General features: G+C 36.3%; 1 protein-coding gene across 2 annotated transcripts; it reads right to left on the bottom strand.

Moving 5' to 3' along the window:
* Positions 1-1,496: 1,496 nt before the first annotated feature.
* Positions 1,497-20,838, bottom strand: LOC144962543 (KICSTOR complex protein kaptin-like). Of its 2 annotated transcripts, XM_078895571.1 has the most exons (17): positions 20,765-20,838; positions 19,989-20,051; positions 17,011-17,362; positions 16,454-16,536; positions 15,597-15,693; positions 14,971-15,028; positions 13,574-13,652; positions 13,257-13,330; positions 12,695-12,801; positions 12,087-12,191; positions 11,832-11,916; positions 10,607-10,742; positions 10,143-10,316; positions 8,388-8,545; positions 7,509-7,640; positions 6,710-6,827; positions 1,497-5,722 (listed from the first exon to the last, which is right to left on the bottom strand). In XM_078895571.1, exons 3-17 carry the CDS (start codon positions 17,261-17,263, stop codon positions 5,612-5,614), a joined length of 1,770 nt encoding a protein of 589 aa, XP_078751697.1. In that variant the 5' UTR covers positions 17,264-17,362; positions 19,989-20,051; positions 20,765-20,838; the 3' UTR covers positions 1,497-5,611. The 2 variants fall into 2 exon arrangements, with proteins under 2 accessions (XP_078751697.1, XP_078751696.1); XM_078895570.1 differs by lacking the exon at positions 20,765-20,838 and having other exon boundaries at positions 19,989-20,064.
* Positions 20,839-21,277: the final 439 nt, after the last annotated feature.

Raw genomic sequence — 21,277 nt, 5'->3', positions numbered from 1 at the left:
TGCTGATCTGTTGTAATTGGAGAGAAAGAAGAACATGGCTGATCTGACGGAGCAACATTGACATCGGCTCTCGACCTTTTCAAGTTAATGAGGGGTACATCATAGTCATCATCTCTGCCACTCTCATCGTCTTTCTCTCTGACTTGAAGCACGTCAGCATCGCCACCTGACCACTCAGCGTCAGAGGAATGGATTTCATCCTCACTTGGCTCGTAGTCAGAACCTGACGACAGAGAGATTTCATCATCGATGTTGTCACGGAGGCTGACTTCTGCGCTCTCCACTTGCTATTTTTCTTTCCTTCTCCGCATATATTTCACCAGTTGCTGAACCGCTGAGATATCAACCATCAGATGAGACAAAACGATGATAAAAGTGAATTTACAGACGAGTGCAAGAATGATAACCAAACCCATAGTTATAAGAAAAAGAGGCAAGAGAAAGCACAATTGAGGAAGCAAAAGAAATTTGGCCAAATCAGCTCATAGATTTTCGATCTGTGCAAAATGCAAAGAAAAAAAAAATTTTAAAAGAAAAAAACAAACAAATAAAAAAATTTTAAAAGTGAGACATTGAAAAAAACGGCGAAGTTATCCGACTTTACCCCATCACTTAATCACAAAACACTGGAATTTTTCATTAGGGCAGAGCTGCCAACTTGCCAAAATATGTTTGGTGGACAATTGACATTCATTCCAGTGGCACTTCGGTGGCCTATAAAAGTCTATTTACACCTACAGACAAATTCATTGAGACAAATATTAATGAACTCATACATATAATTTAAAACCACATTAGCATATTATTAAAACAGGGTGTCCAGGGAAATCTAGCCTTAAAATTTCCTACCAAGTGGTGAAATTTCCTACCAGGTATTTTATCAATTCTTGCCATCCGCACAGTGTTCTATACGCTTAAAAAAGTAAATCCTACTAAAAATAGGCCTTACACAACAAATAAAGTATATAAAAAGGCACTACCACTATACCTGTATGTGTATCCACATCTGTTACTGTTATTAAAGCTTGGGGTCTAGCATATGTTGACTTCCACAGAAGAATGGCCACTAGCGACTAATATATATATATTATATATATATATATATATATATATATATATATATATATATATATATATATATATATACAATGCTCTATCGTTAATCAAATATTGTAAAAATAACTATGTACACTAAAACAGAACAAAAATAATACCAAATATTTACAATATATACAAGTCACTTTCATCCACCCTAAAGAGTTTTGAAGTGCTCCTCTTTCTCACTTATTTGAGAAGAAAGAACAGACAAGGCTTCTTTTTTTCCCTTGGAATCACGTCTCAGGGCATTGCTCTGGACTATTAAGTCATGTGCTGCCTTTGGACCAGCAGTTTCAGCCTTTTCGTTGAGATCATCCGCCCTCCTCAGTAGCAGGTCAATGTCTAGTTCCAGCCTTCTTTTCTTACTCTTCAACTCCTCTATCTCATCCATCTCTCTCTTTCTTTTCTTTGATTCCTCTGAATCTTGGACAGCTCTTTTCTTTGCTGCCAAAGCCTCTGAATATCGATGCCATGCTCTGCTACATGAAGTGAGCATGTCCTTGGTAATAGAAATATCAGCCACCGTTTTGCCTTGAACGTGTTGACAAATTATTCTCCTTGCAACTAAAGTCTCCTCCATAAGGTTTTCAACGGTAACTTCCTTATTTATGGAGAAGCCTCTCTCCACTTGTGAATTCCCATGACTCAAAATGAGAACGATATTCAAAATTTTTCTTAACTCTGGTAGACCATGCAATCCTCCATGTTGGTGATAGTACTCATCTAGCCTCTCTGTTGATAAATATGGATTGGCCTTGACATTATCCTCCAGTGTAGTGAACTGGTACACAGCATCATCAACATCCCTAGCATCTACCCAGCCACATTGCTGCATGTGGTGAACAGTTCTCCTGAACATCTCTCTAGCTTTAAATCCATCTGAGGATATTGTGCAGGGGTCAAAACAAGATAGGTCGACAGCAAATGGGTATTTTAGTGGGCTCTTCTTAATCATTTTTGTGATGCATGCCTTCACCAATTTCTGAAAAGCCATCTTGAACTCCATAAGGCGAAGGTCAGAGACATGTTTACTTTCCTTCTCTTTCAAAAGAATTTGTTCAGCCTGGTACCCAACATCAATTTTCCTGTGAGGCTTATACTGAGAAGCATCAATGTCCTTTGGCAGAGGTAGGTCTGATGGAGACACCAAGGAAATCAGAAAATCTGGTTTAAGTATCAGACTGTAGAGTCGCTTCACGATGATGAACAGTTCTTTACACAAGAAGGGCACCAAGGGTTCCTCACTTTGAAACTTGACTAGAAATGGTCTCAAAATGTTTGAAACAAATACAAAGCTATGTAGTTTTGCTAATAGAAGCTTGTCACCTAATTGTTCAGACACAACCTTAAAACTTTTACATGAAGGCTCACACTCTTTCCTTTTTTTAACAGTAGCAAGGTACCTAGAAACAGAAGGAAATAATGCAATGGCTCTCTCAGCTGCTGGAACATTTTCTAGCCACCTGTGACCACAAAATTTTAGAGGGAGAATATACGAATCACTGGTAGAGATGAAATCTTCACGTCTGGCTGGAGAATCATGGAAAAGATAATATAAAGATTTGAGATAATTTGATAAGTCCCAGCCTGATTCAGATACACCATCCTTAAAACTATTATGCAGTGTATGGAGACCACATGATCCTATATTCAACAGAGTGTGTGCAGCTTTCTCTTGAAGAGATGCAGAGAGATCCTTAAAAACTTTCCAATTTACATTGGGGCCATCCATGGACAATTGGACAAGTTTATGACAGCCAAGTTCGTCGATAACAATGGACAGCTGTTGAAGTATGTCTGATGCAGTTGCGTGGCCCAAAAAGTAAGAGTCAATGTATTTTGATTGAACTTGCCCATTAACATCAAGAAAGCGTAGATGCACGTCCAGTTGTTTTTTTTGGAGATCCTGATTGAGACTTTCATCAAACATAATAACAAATTTCTCAGCATTTTTAATATGTGACATGATACTGTTTTTAATTGCTGGGGCAATACCATAGGCAGACAAATAACCAAGTTTTGTTCTGGAGCATTTAAATTTCTTGGCAATTTCGGAGTCTGGAAACATTTTTGTAAATAAGCATCCAATGTCATCTGAGCTGCGAGCACTATTGTGTGACGAAATTATATGAATGGTCCATAAAATTTCAGAGGCAAGCACGTCGTTATCAACTACTTTTTTAGTTAGCGTGGATTGCAGAGAGGAGTTTGAGTGGGGTGTAGATGAAGGAATAGCTGGTGCGGACGTGTAAGAGAGAATGGATTTTGATCCACTTTTACTTAGATGGTTTTTTTTATGTTTGTTAGATGCCATATGGCTGTCTAGAGCTTTAATACCAGACTGTCCTATCACAAATACTTGATTGCAAAGACAGCATGAAAATTTGTTGCTATCCGCCTTAACAGACACTAACCAGTCAGCATACTTAGAATCTTTAAGCCAATCAGGATTAAATTTACACTTCCCCATTGTTGAAGTCTATGAATCACACACTTGGTTAAAATTAAGTCACTTTTGAGACACACGTGGTCCAGAATCCAGGCAACAGAATTGTAGATCTATCTAGAGATACTTATCTAATCTCTAAGTCTAAGAATCTAAGTCTATGATTATAAAGATAATTTAAAATCTGACCTAAACTATACTATACATATCACTGACACAACTAATATTGCCAATTAATTTGAAAAAATAAATTAAATGTCACAAAATATCTCAATTAAATTCCACACAAAAACTCAATCGAGAATAGGAGCCTAAATGACAATCAGACTATAGTCTAATCTTCAAAGATGCTGAAAACGATTGAAAGAACCAGCCAGGAATGCACTCCACATTTTAAACAGAAGACAAATAGGCTTGGGCGAGGTTGGGCAAACTATTATTAAATAGTAGAAAATATCCAAGCTAACATCGATACTCTATATTGAAGTGACAATTAATAGAGCAGTAAAGTTAGGTGCCCCAAACGTAAACAATAACAAGTTGCTAGTGATTTCCGTTAGGGACCGGAATAATTTACGCACAATATAGGTCTCCCAATTTTGTAGTTTGAGTTGTAGGCAATACACTTTCAGTATTGAAAATATGTCTACATAAAATCTAACAGTTGCAGAAATAATAATATAAGGCTAAATTATTATGAAAATCAGGCTCCGAATAATTCTCGTTTTGTTCACACCAGCGCAATAATTTGCTCTGGTCTAAAAATAGATAGACTGTAACTTTTGATAAATTTTAGAAAATTTTACCTTTTGTTCCATAAAAATATCCATATCTAGACATTATTTGATGCATGATCGAGTATTTATGAATATGTGTTTCTTTTGCCACCTAACAGCCAAATTTTAAAGGTTATTTTTTTTTCTATTATTTACATTGGAACGTGAGCTGTCAAGACAGGAACATGTGGTTTGCCACGTGCTTCTCGACCTTTGTTTACGTTTGGGGCACCTAACTTTACTGCTCTATAGTGAATTAATTGTATCGATTACGAGTATCGGAAGTAGTCGGCACAGCAAATCCAAATAATTACTTTGTGCCCAGCCGTCGTCCTTCGTACATTTTTAGTATCGCATTTTAGGTGAAAAATTTCTAATTTTTCTCATTTTGAGGAAAATTTCACCCTCGATCTCATTATTTCCGACATTTCCTACCAAGTATGAAATTTCCGACCAATTTCCGACTTTCCGACTTCCCTGGACACCCTGTAAAACACTTAAACCCATCATTTTCTTACCAATTTCCTCATATATGACAGTTGTAGCTATAGGCGGTTTATGTGGTAATTGCACAATGTGCATCCAAAAGTACTCAAATGATACAGTTAAAAAAATGTGTAAAAATTTACAGATTGATTAGAGACTAAAAAGGGGGTCAAATAATGATAGAGGACACAGGCCCTGGCAGTCTCAGAGCAAAGTACTGAATGGATAGATTTAGCCTTGACAGCCCCTCCCTCACACAGCCAAGGTGGCACACACATACACACAAACACACATTAGTTAAATATGGAGAGTAGTCGACAGTATACAATAATGCTACAAATATCTTGGTCATTGACCCCACAGTACACAATAATACTACCAATATCTTGGTCACTGACCCCACAGTACACAATAATACTACCGATATCTTGGTCATTGACCCCACAATACACAATAATACTACCAATATCTTAGGTCACTGACCCCATGTATATAATACTGCATCAGTAATTGACCCTCCTAAAATATGACATTATCTGATATCAACTGCATACACTTTGATGGGACTAATCAGACGCATAAAATGTGTATTGATTGACCATAGAGGATGATAATGAAATAGACTAGCACCAATTCCATGGCTTTTTAGGCCATTTTCCATTACTCCATGGCAAGAACAGTATTTCTGTGGCTGCCACGGAAGTTACATGGCACTTGGCAGTTCTGTTAGGGCTATGTGACCTAGACTTGATTCGTTTCCATATTATATTATGCATACGTCTCATTCAACCAGAAAACATTGTGGTTAATTTTCTTCCACACCAGACTTTTGGTTCAAGGATTCTGTCTCCGTTTCCGAGTTGCACAACTTTTGAAGTCGATTGAGAATGATGGTGGAAACCTCTTGTACATCAGGCTGTGGATAGAGTTATGGAATTTTAAGTATTTGTATCAAGGCTTGGGGTGGTAATGGAAGGAGAGAGAGAAATGTATTTCTATGCATTCATAAACTAAACTAAACTTCAAAAATTTAAGATGTAACTTTTTAAAAAGCAAGAAAACTGATCTCTCTCTTCTCTCTCACACAAGCCCGCCCCCCCCCCCCCCCCCCCCCCCTCTCACCCCCATCTCTCTCGATTTGATTTCAACACAAATAGTATGAGTTAGAGCTGATTTTCTCAAATCGAAAAAGCTCATTTTATTCTTTCTCCTCCTCCTCCTCCCCCCCCCCCCCCCCCCCCCTCTCACACCCATCTCTCTCTATTTGATTTCAACATAAATAGTATGAGTTAGAGCTGATTTTCTCAAAATCGAAAAAGCTCATTTTATTCTTTCTCCTCCCCCCCCCCCCCCCCCCCCTCCCTCCCTTCCTCAAATAAATTGAAACGATGTTGATGGATTATTTAGCTTACCCGGAAGTAAAAAGGAAAGGGTGAATATTCATTAAGAAATAATATACACCCTTTAAGGTTACACAACTGGGAAACTAATAGTCATAATTAAGTGTAATGGTCAGACTGAAACTAAAAAGTTTTTCCACTTCCTCATATAACTTATACAATTAAATTGAGTTTTACTGTCAATGCGGGGGTGCCAATCTCTCAGATGATAGAGCACTAGCTTCACACGCAAAGGGACAGAGATCAATCCCGGGTGGAGAAAAGATTTTTTCTTACCCCCCTGTCCACTCAGCAGTGATTGGGTAGCTTGATCTGTTAGATCTGACAAAAACCACTTTGCGATAGACTAGCAGCCTATCCAAAGGATAGCAAGCAATTAATATTGTCCGTTTCACGCTATAGAAACTGGGATAAAATCCGGCTACATGGGCCTTATGACTCTGAAGGATTACTTTACTGTCGATGCAACAATTCATTTATATTGAACTATGTTCAGTATTCACCTGTAACACATGCAAGCCCTTGAGAGTGAGTACTACCATATCCTGCATTCCATCTCCAGTCACATCATCACAAGACAAACCCATGACTGGATTGCAGAAGCGACGGGTCCAGAGTAATCTGAAAAAATCAATATTGTTTGTTTTTAAGGTTGTTACAGTGCTTGCAACACATTGAGGTCATATTAGTTCCAGTAAAAAAGAAGAAAATGGGATAGTCAAAAGTTTTAGAATTACATTCAGAGCACCCAAGAAAAGGTAAGACAAAAGGGAATTGGTTTAAATAGGAAACAGATGTAGATTCCAAGAGCACACTATCAAAGTACTAAGTTGAGATCATCTAAAAGTCTAATCCAGACACAAGCACAGGTCCCTACTAAGAGAGATACAATCAAATGTTTACAAATCATTTATAATATGTAAACAAAACATAATACAGTGCATAACAGAGAAATGATTTTTAAGGGAAAAAAATATCATCTCCAAAACTAACTATACATTTGACTGTTTCCCTCTCAACCAGGGTATCTGGCCAGGGCCAGGACAAAACCAAGTAATCTCATTCTAAGACAAAGACAGAATGCAAGTTGGAAAACAGATATAGGGGGATTGAAGACACATAATATGTACCTCCCTGTGCCCACTTTGGAAGGTCAGGAACCCCACCCAGGAAAAAATAAATAAAAAATAAACAATGAAGTCCCAGGTTTGAGAGTTTTTGACAATATGAGGGTCATTTTAATCAATACATATTTGAAGAGTCTTGGTGAGAATTATTTATAGTTCTACAAAAATGACTTACTTATAACAAGGATAGTCAAATCCAGGTGACAAGGCAGCAAAGGATGGAATTGTAAGGTCAGGGGTCAGCAAATGATCTGGTGTGTCAAACTGGATGGACCGAGGGGATGGACAGGCTAGGTTCTCTTGAGATCTGGGTAGATAATAAACATGCATGTCATTATTTATATACCCAGCATTTCGTAAAATGGGAATTTAAGGAAGCAGACCTGCCAAAGGCATGCACCTAACAAAAACTCTGTATTATGTATTATCATGTGAGATGCTCGGATTCGTTGACAACTTTAAATCTCGCTTAAAGTTTTATCTCTTTACGTCATAAGTTGCAATATTATTATCATATTTTGTTGTTAAATTGAATTCATATCACTTTTCCATCAACACTTGTCTTACCATAATATGTTTTGTTTTATATCACTGTAAAGCGCTAAGAGCCTGTGACAATGGGGTAAAGCGCTATATAAATGCCATTTATTATTATCATTATTATTATTACTATTATTTGAGGGGACCTCTTGTAAAATGCTTTCAGCATGTTTAGTGGATATTGTGCTATATAAAAACTCAAGTTTTTAAATTTCAAAATCTGTATTTATTCCAGTTAAATCTGTATGAATAACAGGTCTCTACAACTAAAAGAGTATTGGTGGAAACTGTTGGTTTGTTATCACTGCATTAGAGATTCTCTACTGTATAACCTTCTCTTATTATACTCAAGTGTAAAATGATCACCTGGCAGTTAATAGATTTGTCTAAAATAATATTATCACCTTACAGGCATCATGTCTTATTCTACATGTTGAGACCCCTTGTCTTACATGATACAAAATTGACCATCTTGCACAACCTTCTTTACATTTATAGATAGTTGTAAACTAACCTGACCAGTCTCAACATGAGAGCCTGTTGTGAAGTTCCATCTGGAAGGCAAAATTCCTCAGATTGGTGCTTGTCGTGTCTGTCCAGTAACAACGAAGCCTCACAGTCATTGCTGGAGGCAACAGCTACTGTTTTGTGTCTACGGCGGACATCCTTGTCCTGGTATGATGATTGAAATATGTTATCACAGTTGTGAATATAAAACAATAAATGCATTGAAACGTCTTGTAATGGCATAATCAACCTTGTTTAATGTAAAAGTACATACTCCTTTTTATAAATTTCTCTACCAGCCAGTTTCAGAATTTTCCTGAAACTTCACACCCAACCAACAATAGAAAAGCAACAAGAACATTCTAACAAAATATTGTTCAGCAAAATTATCTCCACAACAACAGTGCCAGGCTTTTATAGCGATAATAAAGTTTTCCTTTAAAAATGTTGTGATGTAGAAATGAAATCAGAATGAGAAAATTGTTGATTGTAGCGTAATGAAATGATGCTTGTGCTACAGTTGATAAGGAGAGGGTTAAATACAATAGCATTATACTACCCCTCTTGTCTGTATCCCTAATGTCGACTTCAAGATAAATAGGTCCATACTCAGTTGGTGTCCTGTACACAGGTGCTTCTTTATATATAGCAACTGTGTTAAACCAAATAAAATGTTAACGTAAAAATAAGACTCCAAGAGCAAACTTTCAATGTGCTTAGTTTCAGATCACCTTAGAGTCTCATGCAGATACAAGAACAGGATCCCATCAAGAGGAAGAAACTCAAATTCTTACAAATTATCATAGTAAAAAAAAAAAAAAAACATATAAATAATTACAGTGCACAACATACAGGTGATGAAGAAGGATAAAAATATCATCTCCCAAAATGAAAACTATACATTTGACTCATCCAAGAACTCCAAACAGAGCCAGAACAAAACCAAATAATCTCATTCCAAGACAAAGATAGAACAACCTGGAAAAGCAAAATAGATATAGAAGGAAACAAGGCATGGCAAGAGTGACCTCCTTGCCCACAACGGGAGGTCAAATGACCCCAACCCTGAAAAAGAAAACAAGTATAAAGTGATAGAAGATACAGCAAGAACAACCTACCTGCCCACCATGGGAGGTAAACAAAAAACAACCCTCTAGTTCATGACTTAACAACCAAGTCCATCAGTATGTGACCTGTACTCAAGTTATTTGACTCCTATGAGAGAAACAATTACTATTTCCAATTTTCAAACTCATCGCTGGCACAGGGAAATTCTTTTTAAAAGGAGGAAAGCTTCCCAAAAATCAGGAAAAAGGAGGAAATTTACAGAGTATTAAAAGGCATGACATATTTGCCTCTAATCAAAATGGAACATTAAAATGAGCTTTATATAGCGCAATATCCACTAAATGTGCTCAAAGCGCTTTTACAAGGGGTCCCTGGTCAGCAACATTTAACATGTAGGACGGGACATGACGCCTGTTAGGCAATATTACAATTTTTCGGACAAAGACAACGCTGTTAACAGCAGGTACTCATTTTACACCTGAGTACGGTGAGAGAATGTGAGTAAAGAGCCTTTTCCAAGGACTCAACTATGCGCCGAGCACGAGGCTCGAACCCAGGACCTTCCGATCCGAAAGCGAGTGTCATACCACTAGACCACATAGCCGCACAAAGGATAACATTTAAAAAATTTAATTACCCCCTTCCACACGACCCGTTGGATCAGATACTTCTATATTGAAAATATTCTCTTTACCTGGCATTCCGACGAGTACCTTCTCCCAACAGCAGGATTCCAAGGCTTCAGGTCAGCCGCATCAGTTGATAGAATGGGGGTGTCCGAACGAATGGGCACAGGCATTGGAGACTGGAACGGGGTGGAGGAAAAAACCTGAGGCTTCTCATATATCAGCTTGTACACTAACAATACCTGGAAAAATATAAAAATAAACTTTTGTATCATTCTCTATCAAAAAAATGTTTTCCTTTCCTTCAGAGTCAAAAGGCCCGTGGACTGGGGTTTATCCCAGTTTCTATAGCGTTCAACCAGTTTTACCTAAAAAGAAACAACAACAAAAACCAAATAAACCAACCCCCCCCCCCCACACACACACACAAAACAAAACAGCTATTTAACTAGTTTTATTATTCTGACTTAAGTCTATTTTATCACACACACCCTTCGTTCCCTTCCAGAGTGAGTTATATTTACATATTTACCTTTCCATAAGTTCCAATCAGTACTTCATTCTCGCCATCAAAATCCACATCCATTACACAGGAACATAAAATGACATCTTGTGAGTTACTGACAGGAAGCAGGCGACACTTGCTAAGACCGTTGGTTACCACATCACTAAAATAAGAAAAAAGGCAGAAATGCTATAATGATTGTATTATACTCTTCACAAAAGTCTTAAATTCTACGAATGATAAAGAACAGACTCATCAATTCTTTAAAAATAACATTAAAACTGAAATTTATTCTTAGGCAAATCTGGGGTGTGAATGAGGATGTGATAATGATGAAGAAGATGATGGATGTGATGATTTTGCCAATGGTGATGATGATGATGATGATGATGATGATGATGATGATGATGATGATGATGATGATGATGATCTTTCTGGAAGAGCACAACATCAGCAAAAATCAAGAAAATATTTGGAAAGTAGGAAAATCAGAAATTAAAACAAAAATCAGGAAATTCCAAATAAAATTGGGAGATCTAGAATGTCTGATAGTAACAAGAATAGTTTTTTTTTAAAATAATTAATAAATAAAAAATTGATAAAAGTTATTATAAATAGAGCTTGATTGAAGCAACATAATTTTTTTCTAAAATTGAAGAAATGTGACCCACCACCTTAAAACAATCTTATGTCAGGGTGGTTATGAGGCTAAGAATTGAATTTATAGTCATAATTAAAATGATTGAATGGCTATGTGGTCTAGTGGTATTGGGTTTGAGTTCTGAGCCTAAGCGGGGCATAGTTGTCCCTGGAAAGGCTCTTTAATGACATTCTCTCACTGTCCTCTGTGTAAAATGAGTACCTGGTCGTTATTAGCATTGTTGCTGTCCGGAAAAAATGGTAATGTCGCCTAACACATGCGTCATTTCTCCTCTTACATGTTGAGTGTTGCTGTTGGCTGAGGACTCATTTTAAAACGCTCTAAGTTTAAACATGTTTAGTGGATATTGTGCTATATTTAAGCTTTAAAATAGTTTAAGTTTATGTTTTATTGAGGACAATAAATATTGTTTCACAAAATGACCAAAAAAATAAATTTAACATTTCTGGTCAATTTAACTTTGGCATCTTAATACCAGTTTGAAACGATGGATTACAAATATCAAATCAATTACTCTTAATAGGATCACCTTTCAGTGTCAGATTCTAGAAAATCCATTTGTAACAGCAGAACTCATAAAAGAAAACCTACTAGAAAACAGTGGCTGAATCGACAGCGGAAGTCACCAGAAGGTTCCATGCCTCCTCCTCTCCTTCATTGGATTGAATGTCATTTTCTAAAAACAAAAGAGGGGGGAAAATATGTTTAGTTAAACTGTTTTAAATTACAAATATTTTTTACTTATATTTCATAGCCATGAGATAAAATCTAGTAAAGGAAAGCCAATTCATCTTATAAATATTTTAATGGAACACTATCAAATACAACTTTTCAGATTTTACACACCTTGTGTTTTAAGGAACTCTGGACATGGGACGTTTGTATGTTGGTGGAAGAATTGAAGGCTGGTAATAGGACTGTCCATCTCTGATGTCCAGGAGTCCAGAATTTCTGTCAAATGAGAGGATATCATGTTAATAGTATTGCATATCTAAAGCCTTCAATAACTCATTAATTCAAAAATATAAATAAAAAATAACAATATTGTATTCGCTGTAACAGTATTTACTTTGTTCTAACAAAGACTAACAGGTCTGTTATTTGACTGGAATAGTCATGTAATCTAAACATTAACATTAAGTTTTATTGCAGAAGCTGCACTGTTTCTTTTTTGTTGTTTTTTCTCCCCTCAAAATCACATATTTCGCACTTACACAATTAGAATAGAATGCCCTCAATATTCATTCCCATCAATAAAACAGATAAACTTAGATCCAAGTCTCATAACTTTAGTTCTAAAGTCAATTTTCACCTAAAAAATTTACTCCGGCGTAATATCGCTTCGAGACAGTGGGTAACATATAGGTAATAAAATTTGAGAAAAAAAATGCAAATGACCTCCTCAAAGCTAAAAAAATAAAAAAACAAGTATAAACAAGATATAATTAGTTTACCTTTGCTGTCCCCATTGACAAGACAAAGACGCACTAATCCATTTTGGGTGCCGTAAGAAGTCAGCCTATATATCTCATCCAATTGTTCAATTCTGAACTGGGTTACACTAATAAGAGGATAGAAAGAGAGAATTAAAAAACAAAAAACTGCTGTCTTCTTTAACTGCGTTGTGGAAATTAATTATTTGTTGGAGGCAGTAGCAGCAAATATGCAGTATTCAAATATACTAAAATGGACAGATCACAGTCCGGTTTGACTTATTTTATGCGATATGGAGATGAAAGTGACACTGCTAAATACTATCTTAGTTAAGTAAGTAACCTTTTGGACAGGACACCAGTCTATGCAAAGTACTTTCCATCATTCATATATACCAGACCCAGCTCTCCAATCACTGCTCGGGAGGACAGGCGATCGGAAGAAATCTCGACTGCACCTGATACCGGTACTGGTCCCTTTATAGTGCAAATGCTCTTCCAATTAAGCTATCAGGACCCCCCCCCCCCTCCTCCCCCTACCCCATCCAGTATATCAACACAAAAATAATCTTACAGTACTCACCAGTCATCTATGCCTACAAATTCTGGGAAGTATTTGGATGTGTCGACCTCTTGGAAACCGTTGTATCCTGCAGTCTATATTAAAATAGTAAAAAATACAATAAATTTGATTAAAATCATTTCCTTCCATTTATCATGATCAAAATGATACATAAATAAAAAGTAAGTAAAATATTCAATCGTAGAATGATCTTTTCCTTAAATTTTTCTCTGAGTCAATTTTAAAACAAATTACTTTTGTAAATACTTAACCACAAATTACAAATATGAAAACTGGCTCATTATCATTGTGCACCAATAGTTACATTTAAAACATACAGGTTGGTAGGTGTGGACTTTGTGGTCGCTTCCACTGAGCAAAAGAAAGGTTTCATGATCTCCATCCCCAATCGATAATCTGTAAAATAAAATAATAAACCTAAAAATATTTTTTAAACAATACTTTCGATGATGAAAAAAAATTCAAGTAAAAACGTGTATACTAATCATTAGTCTAATGGGTCACACCACTCACAAGATTTAATTATTTTTTTTTTCAGATTGAAAGAATTGTCAGGATGCTTAATTGATCCCTTTGTAATATTGGAAACAACAATTGTACTGCAGTAAATGGTGTGATTTAGATATCCAATAGTTCGGTCTATTTCCAGTATTGTAGCTGCAATGGTATGGATTAGATCAAGATGGCCATATGAAGTGTATTGTTTCCCATTGTTATTACATGTAAGAATTACCAAACCCATTTAGTTATGGGAAAACCCCTCTTTTCATCATCCACCGTGGCTTGTACTCTTGAGCATGGTGTCAGCCAGCTGTCTCCACGTATCACGATCCTCTGCAGTGAGCATGAAGTTTGCATTGCTTTTTAAATCAATTTCGGCCATTCTTAGGTTATTTAAATATGTAATTCTCTAGCTCTCTTTCCTCCGATCATCCCAGATGTTACCAACTTTTCTATTCCATCTCTTCTCCACGCATGCCCCAGAAACTGTAACTGCCTCTTTCTGATGGTATCTATCAATATTCTTCCTTTTCTCACCTTCGCCAACACTTCCTCGTACGTATACTTGTCTGTCCATGATAACCTCAACATTCCTCTACTTTACTATATGATAATAACAAAAAATGTATGAGGCATATAATATTATCCTTCCTAAAAAACATAGGAGATCAGGGAAATAGTCATACCCCACACCAATCCAGTTTTACTAGAAAAATATTTTGATGCATAAAGTCATCATGACCAGAATGATAATTCTTTTAAGGCCAACTCATGGAGTTCAACTTTTAAATTCCACCCACCCATGTGATAAGCAGAGTAAGTTTTGATAATAACATGGACAAGGCCATTGAGGGGTATAATAAAAGTAATCTTGAATGCCTTAAGTTTTGAATTGTAAACTTTTGCTACCAGGATCAAATTTGCTCGAATTTCCAAAGGTAGGAGTTAAAGAATACTATTCATGGTTTAATAAAAAGTAATCGTGAAGACAAATGAGTAAGATTGGCCATATGAATATAATCTAAAAAACCTTTTTCGGCAATCAAAAATCTGGGACAGGGACAGTACTGGAGAAACGGGTTGATGGAAATCACTGCCATCTTTTTAATAATGAAATTGGGAGAAATGTCAGACCATTCTTTATTCCATTATTTTTATCCCTCTTCTCATTATAGAATGTTATAGTCAATAAATATGATAAGCAATATCTTACATTTGGTGTGTCAACTTGAAAGGTGTAAACTCCAAACTCAATTTTTGTAACAATGACCCTGCATGAGAAATAAAGAAAAAAAATATATATATATATGTTTTTTTCAAAAAATGTCTTTTAGAATTTTGCAATTGACATCCGAATACCCCCCCCCACCCCAAAAAAAATATTAAGAGATGCTCATCCAATAAGGCGAGTCATGTGCCTTTCCTGTGACAAAACTTTGCACCCCTCGTCAGCAGACTCGAAACAGGGGCCTACATTTCCAAAGATGTGTGTCATGCCACAAGAGCATAAAGAAGAACACATAGTCCAATGCAAACTTGACCATAATTCACATTTATTGAATTAGATGTCTCTTGGCTCAATCAATGAAGCACCAGCTTGCATGCAAAAACTCAACCATATATGCTCTATCAGGATTTTTATCTCTCATTCCAATCTATATTAATAAATGAAAGAGCAAGTCTTGTCTTTCTGTGTTCACTAGTTCCTTGGGCATGGTCATCACTTCAGAGGACTACTTTTTTTCTTTCAAAGAAGTCCTTCTAAAAGACTACTTTGGACAATACTGACAGTGAGATCTTATGAAACAGATTGTAATAGTGATAAAACTATTTCCTTACTAGATATTTTAAGATCACTGCTGTTTTCATCCCCCTCAGGTAATTGATAAATGTTCATGAAAGACTTGGGTGCTTTATCCTCGTCAAAGTGTCCCAGCTGGATTTTTTAAAGGAAAGAATCAAGTAATATTATTAATTGAAGGAAATCCTATATCAGGATTGCCAATTCAGGAGGCAAAAATTTACTGAACTTTTACACAAAAACATTGACCAACCCCTTTCTGAGCATTGGACTCGAGTAAAATTAGTTTTCGTACTTACTTTTTTTCTGCTTAGCAGGTGATTGGAAAATATACTGAGGTTCATAACATACTGAATTCCGTAAGTATATGGAAAATTGCCAACATTGAAATCAAATATATATTTCTATCCCATTTAGTAAAACTGTGACAACATTTTTATTCCTTGTCATTGATTAACCCAAATCCCTTGTATTGAAATATCTAAATGGAACAGAGACAGAAAGATAAAAGTGCAGCTTTGTGGTCTTTCGGTATAACATTCACCGTAGGACCACTCTGTGCAGTGCAAACTTGATTCCTAGGAAAAGGCCCTTTACATACATACTCTCACAATACTTGAGTGTAAATTGAGAACCAGGCCTGTATCAGAATAGTCTCTGTCAAAAAATTTTTTGTAATGTCACTAAAGGCACCATGTCTCGTACATTTTAATTTTAAGTATTATTGCTGGCTTGAGATCCCTTGTAAAGGGGATGAAACATGTTGAGTGGATATTGCACTAAACAAAAGCTCAATTTAGTTTTTTTTAAGAGGCAGTTATTTAGCAAGTTTACAAATTGCAAAAAATGAATGCTTAATTTTTTAGCCATGAACTTTAGTACATTGAATCCAAACCTGTAAGTGTGTGACAGCTAAAACACTTTTCCCTTGGTGGTTCCAATTACTGATTACATCTATTGATGCAACTTCAGTTTCTCCTGTAAAGAATTTGGGGGAGGAGGGGGGTGGGGTTATGTGTGTGAAAAGTCGGTAATGTTTGCTGCCAGTATCTAATACTAATACCCAGTATAGGTCAATTGGCAGGGTGGTAGACTGATGTCAAAAAGACGTTATTTCAATTATTCATAATATAACAATGAAGGAAATATTTCCAGGCTCCTCGTGATAGGACATTGTGGTCTAATCTAAATCTTATGAAATGCATTTTGTCCAATAAGCCAATGCTATATCATATGAATAGTAAGTAATGGATATTGAATTAAACTAGTAGCTCTTAAGCAAACAAAAACAAACAAAAAAGTATACTGACTGCTGAGTGCCTTTCATACACATTTGTCCCCTAAGCTGTCAAACACAGGCTATAATGTATATTAAAGCAAACTTTCAGAGCGTTGCTGCAAGCATATAATATAACTGGTGATATATATTTAGGTATCGAATGGTAATCTGACCTTCAGAGTCGGGGCTGTTGGCACCAAGAGCTGAGTCAAAAACAGCATCACCGTGGGAAACCGGCACTAGAGCTTTACCAGATGAGGAAGACTGGAATTCAAATTTCACAGAAGCCACGTGTCCATCAATAGATGCTGCAAGCAGTTTAGTTTGACCACTTTTGGAGAGCGTTTTTGATAAACTGTACACATTTGTTTGAGATCTCAGACCACAAAAATGTGCATCATTCCATGACAGATGTGATCCAGACATAGTGTTGATGCTTAAAGTGATTATACTTGATTACATTCCAAATCTCAATGCCATAGCCATGGTCATATTGAAGAATTACCTAATTGAATGGTCCTTCACCTGTATATAACAAAAAACACACACTTTATTGCTTTGACATTTGTGACTCCTCCTCTCAAAAATAAAAAAAATTAGGGGGTAAAAAGGGGAAAGAAAAACATATTGATACCTTTAAATTTTTAGGCTATAAATAGACAAGAGCCCAATGCTTTCAAGAAGTGTGAGAGTTCCCGATAAGACAAATTTTAAACGGAAATAAAATCCATTTTGTGTTTACAGGTCAGTAATAAAGCCCTGAACAAAGCTTTCCTTCCATTCTTAATTAGCTTTGTCATATATATATGAGTTTTCAGAAATTTGTTGCCCGCTTTAAAAGTTGTGAATATCTTTAACTGTCATTCAAGCTTTTGTAAGGTTAGAACTTTTTTTGTCAGTGCAATTATTTTTTAGAGATTGCTTCAAGTTTTCTCAAAAGTCTGGTTTTTGTTCAAGACTATCAATAAATATTTGTTTTGGTATAGATATGATTGGTTTTCTTTTTGATTCTATGAAATTTAGGCTTTGATGAACTGGCCAGACAATGCTCTCATCTAAAGATCAACAAAATAGTTTCATTAATGATATTCAGTGCTAATCATACAAACTGAGACTCACATGGTAAGCCCAACCATTAATTCTCCTTTTATTATGCATATATATGACAACAATATAACTGTTCTGCCAACTACAGGTTCAGAAAGGGACTTAAAAGGGACTTATCTTAAAACCATGTATGGAGTATTGTAAAATAGCATTTGGAGTCCTTTATTTAAGTCAAAAGTCTGTACAAAGACACACTACTTGGCTTTTGCCTGACAATCGACATCTAATTTAGAAAGACTATGACACTTATTTATAGATATTCAATAACACGTCAGCGATATGTTCCGAAAATTGTCAAATTAACAATAAATGTTGAATAATATAACTTGAAAAATGTTACTTACGCATAAAAGTGACCAAGAGCTTGTTAAAGTCTATTATTAGCTCTTAAACGATACAATTATGAAAATATTGTACAATACAACAATGTTAAATCATGCACATGATATAAATTGCATCTGGTTGTCAGATCTGCAAATATGTGCACATTGCTTCTACAAATTACCAAGTCATTCAAATGAAAATAAAATTGTGAGTGGAATCCAAACTGATTGGAAAACAAATTAATAATAACAATGACACGGCCATTGCTATTATTATAATGACATTCAAAAAGAATTTTTTTTTTTCAGAAAAAAAAAAACAGCCCTGGTGTATATGTGGACCCAAAATTGAATTTTAGTCAGCACTGTGAAAAGACTTAACAAAGCATATAGAATCCTGGGACTTGTCAGAAGATCTTTCGACTATATAGACTAACCCATATAATATTATTATTATATTAACCACTCTTTTTAAAAGTCTATTATGATCACACTTGGAATATGGAAACTGTGTATGGTCTCCCATCAATAAATCAGATGCTTTACTATTGAAAATGTCCAACGCCGAGCCACAAAACTTGTTCCCGAAATCTCAAACCTCAGTTATGAAGAACTCAGAGCATTAGACCTCCCTAGCCTCATCATGTACAGAAGACTAAGAGGAGATCTAATTGAAACTTATAAATTGACCAACGGTCTCTACAAAGTAAACAAAGAAGATTACCTCACATTTAACAAGGACAAAACAAGAGGAAATTGTTATAATAAACTTGCCAAACAAAATTGCCGTTTAAAAATCCGAAAAAATTTCTTTAGTCAGCGAATTGTTGAGACGTGGAATAGCCTGCCTCAAAAAAGTTATAGCGCAAAGCATAGACAGCTTTAAAAGCCAATTTGACAAGTCTCCTGCAGGATCTGAAATACAGTACCGATTTCCCATTGATGAAGCCAGCCTTTCGACCTCCACAAGTTGGTGGGGACCAATCCCTAGACCATCAACGGGCGACCAGCCCTCTACGATGAACATGATAATGTCATACTCATCCATAGACAATTAATATAATTTTAAAAAACTGCATTCACTGCCATGTCCACAATGCCAAACAGAGATTGATATATCGGAGTGCTTATTTCGAGTATCTAGATAGATCTGCAAATAGTGATTTCCATTGCCATTAGTCATTAGGCGTTAAACGATTAGTCATTAGGCGTTAAACGTCTAAGTCTAGCCTTAAAATTAATAAAATTAAAAGGATCTTTATTCATTTTTGCGTAAAGAAAACCAACTGGCTATTATCAATATTATGGGAGGCTTTCCGAAAGCTCCTACACATCCCCAGTATGAGTATAGGGGGTATGGGAGGGGGGAGACTTTTTTTTTTAATTAAAGTTCCCCACCCCCCAAACCCCCTACTAGATAGAACATTATAAAAAAACAAGAATACTGGGGATGTATTTTTAGTATTTCTAAAGTGTTTAAACGATTCCCTTCCCTTCAATTCAATGGTGTCCCGCCCTAAGGGCATTTCAATTTCAATTGGAAGAAAATTCACACTTTTCTTCACTCTGCTGATACTGATGGACCTGTCTGTCAACCGCAAGCATGGTACTCGTCACTCCGTTAAAAATCTGCCTCCTTTTTTAAAAAATTTAAATGCTTCTTTTAATTTAAATTTGTATAGCCGAAAAAAGACCAAATAAGTCCAAGATACAATTTATACCTTTATTATGGATGGTCTAGCTATATATTATCCAGAACGCAGCCTATCCAGAAAGATATTGCACTGCAAGTCACGAGGGTTGCCAGATTATTTTTCAACAAAATGCCAGGGGAAGACTCAAAAAATGCCAAAACACTCAAAAAAATGCCAAAGTCTGTTGACTCCCACCCCCACTAAGAAAACTACTCACTTTTGATAGACAATTTACTATCATATCCTGGTGGCTTGCGTGTTTTATCTTCTTTTTTTTTCTTTTTTTTTTTTTGAATTATACTAAATTTCCTGTTGGGGTAATTTTTTACTTACTGACTACTAAGTGGAGTGCTAAACCACTACACCACGGTTGGATTTTAAGAATGAAAAGAAATACATTAACATGAAAGGTAAATACGTAAAGGAGTGAAATCATTGGATGCTGTAAAATCAGACCACCCTAACGAACAGAGTTAAAAGTTAACAGGCGACCATGACGCAAATATACACGAGTTTTGCAGGAGATTCCCAGAAAACTTACGAGGATACTTGTCGAGGGCTGAATTTGAGTGAATATCTGAGGGAGGCAGGGCTAGTTCAGGGTGTGAGTTTTAATAGCAAAGTTTTCCGATGTGAAGAGATTTGTTTTTACGCGTTTAGAAAGGTGTCATTTGAAGTATAATATACAAGAAAAGAAAATGCCAAATGAAAATGCCAAATGCCAAATGATTTTTCTAATGCCAAACGGTTTTCAAAAATGCCAGATTTTTGGAATCTGGCATTTAAAATGCCAAACTGGCAACCCTGCAAGTCACGATCACAAGAACTGTTGAAACTGAAATTGAAAGTAAGCTACCTAGTAGTGTTGGGTTATTTGATCGCTTTTACCCGATCGACGATCGAGTCAGCGTCAACGAGTCAGTGTCCGATCTCAATGCCGGAAGAGCGAGTCAGTAAAACGATCGAGTCACTAAAACGATCAGGCGGTTGTGAGCTTGAGACGAGCTTGAGACGATCTTGACACGTGAGACGAGCTTGAGACGATCAGGATCCGAGCGAGCGGAGGGGTAACGAGTGTTTCGAATCATTTCAAATTCAAACGATCACAGTTTGCCATCCGATACCAATCGCCAACGTTTGCACACGGTAGTCTGTGGTTCTTCCACAGCCCTCACTCCTTGTCAGATGTTAGTGTGTCTGGGTGGCAGGGAAATTCGTATAGGTGTATCACGCGTGTGTGACAAGTCTTCATTAAACCTACTCAAGTTTGACTATCACACACACACACACACACACACACACACACACACACACAC

This window comes from Berghia stephanieae, chromosome 1 (assembly GCF_034508935.2).
Source record: "Berghia stephanieae isolate SIO BIC M18660-M18661 chromosome 1, UCSD_Bste_1.3, whole genome shotgun sequence".
Classification (NCBI taxonomy): domain Eukaryota; kingdom Metazoa; phylum Mollusca; class Gastropoda; order Nudibranchia; family Aeolidiidae; genus Berghia; species Berghia stephanieae.
This window is presented reverse-complemented; position numbering and strand designations above follow the sequence as displayed.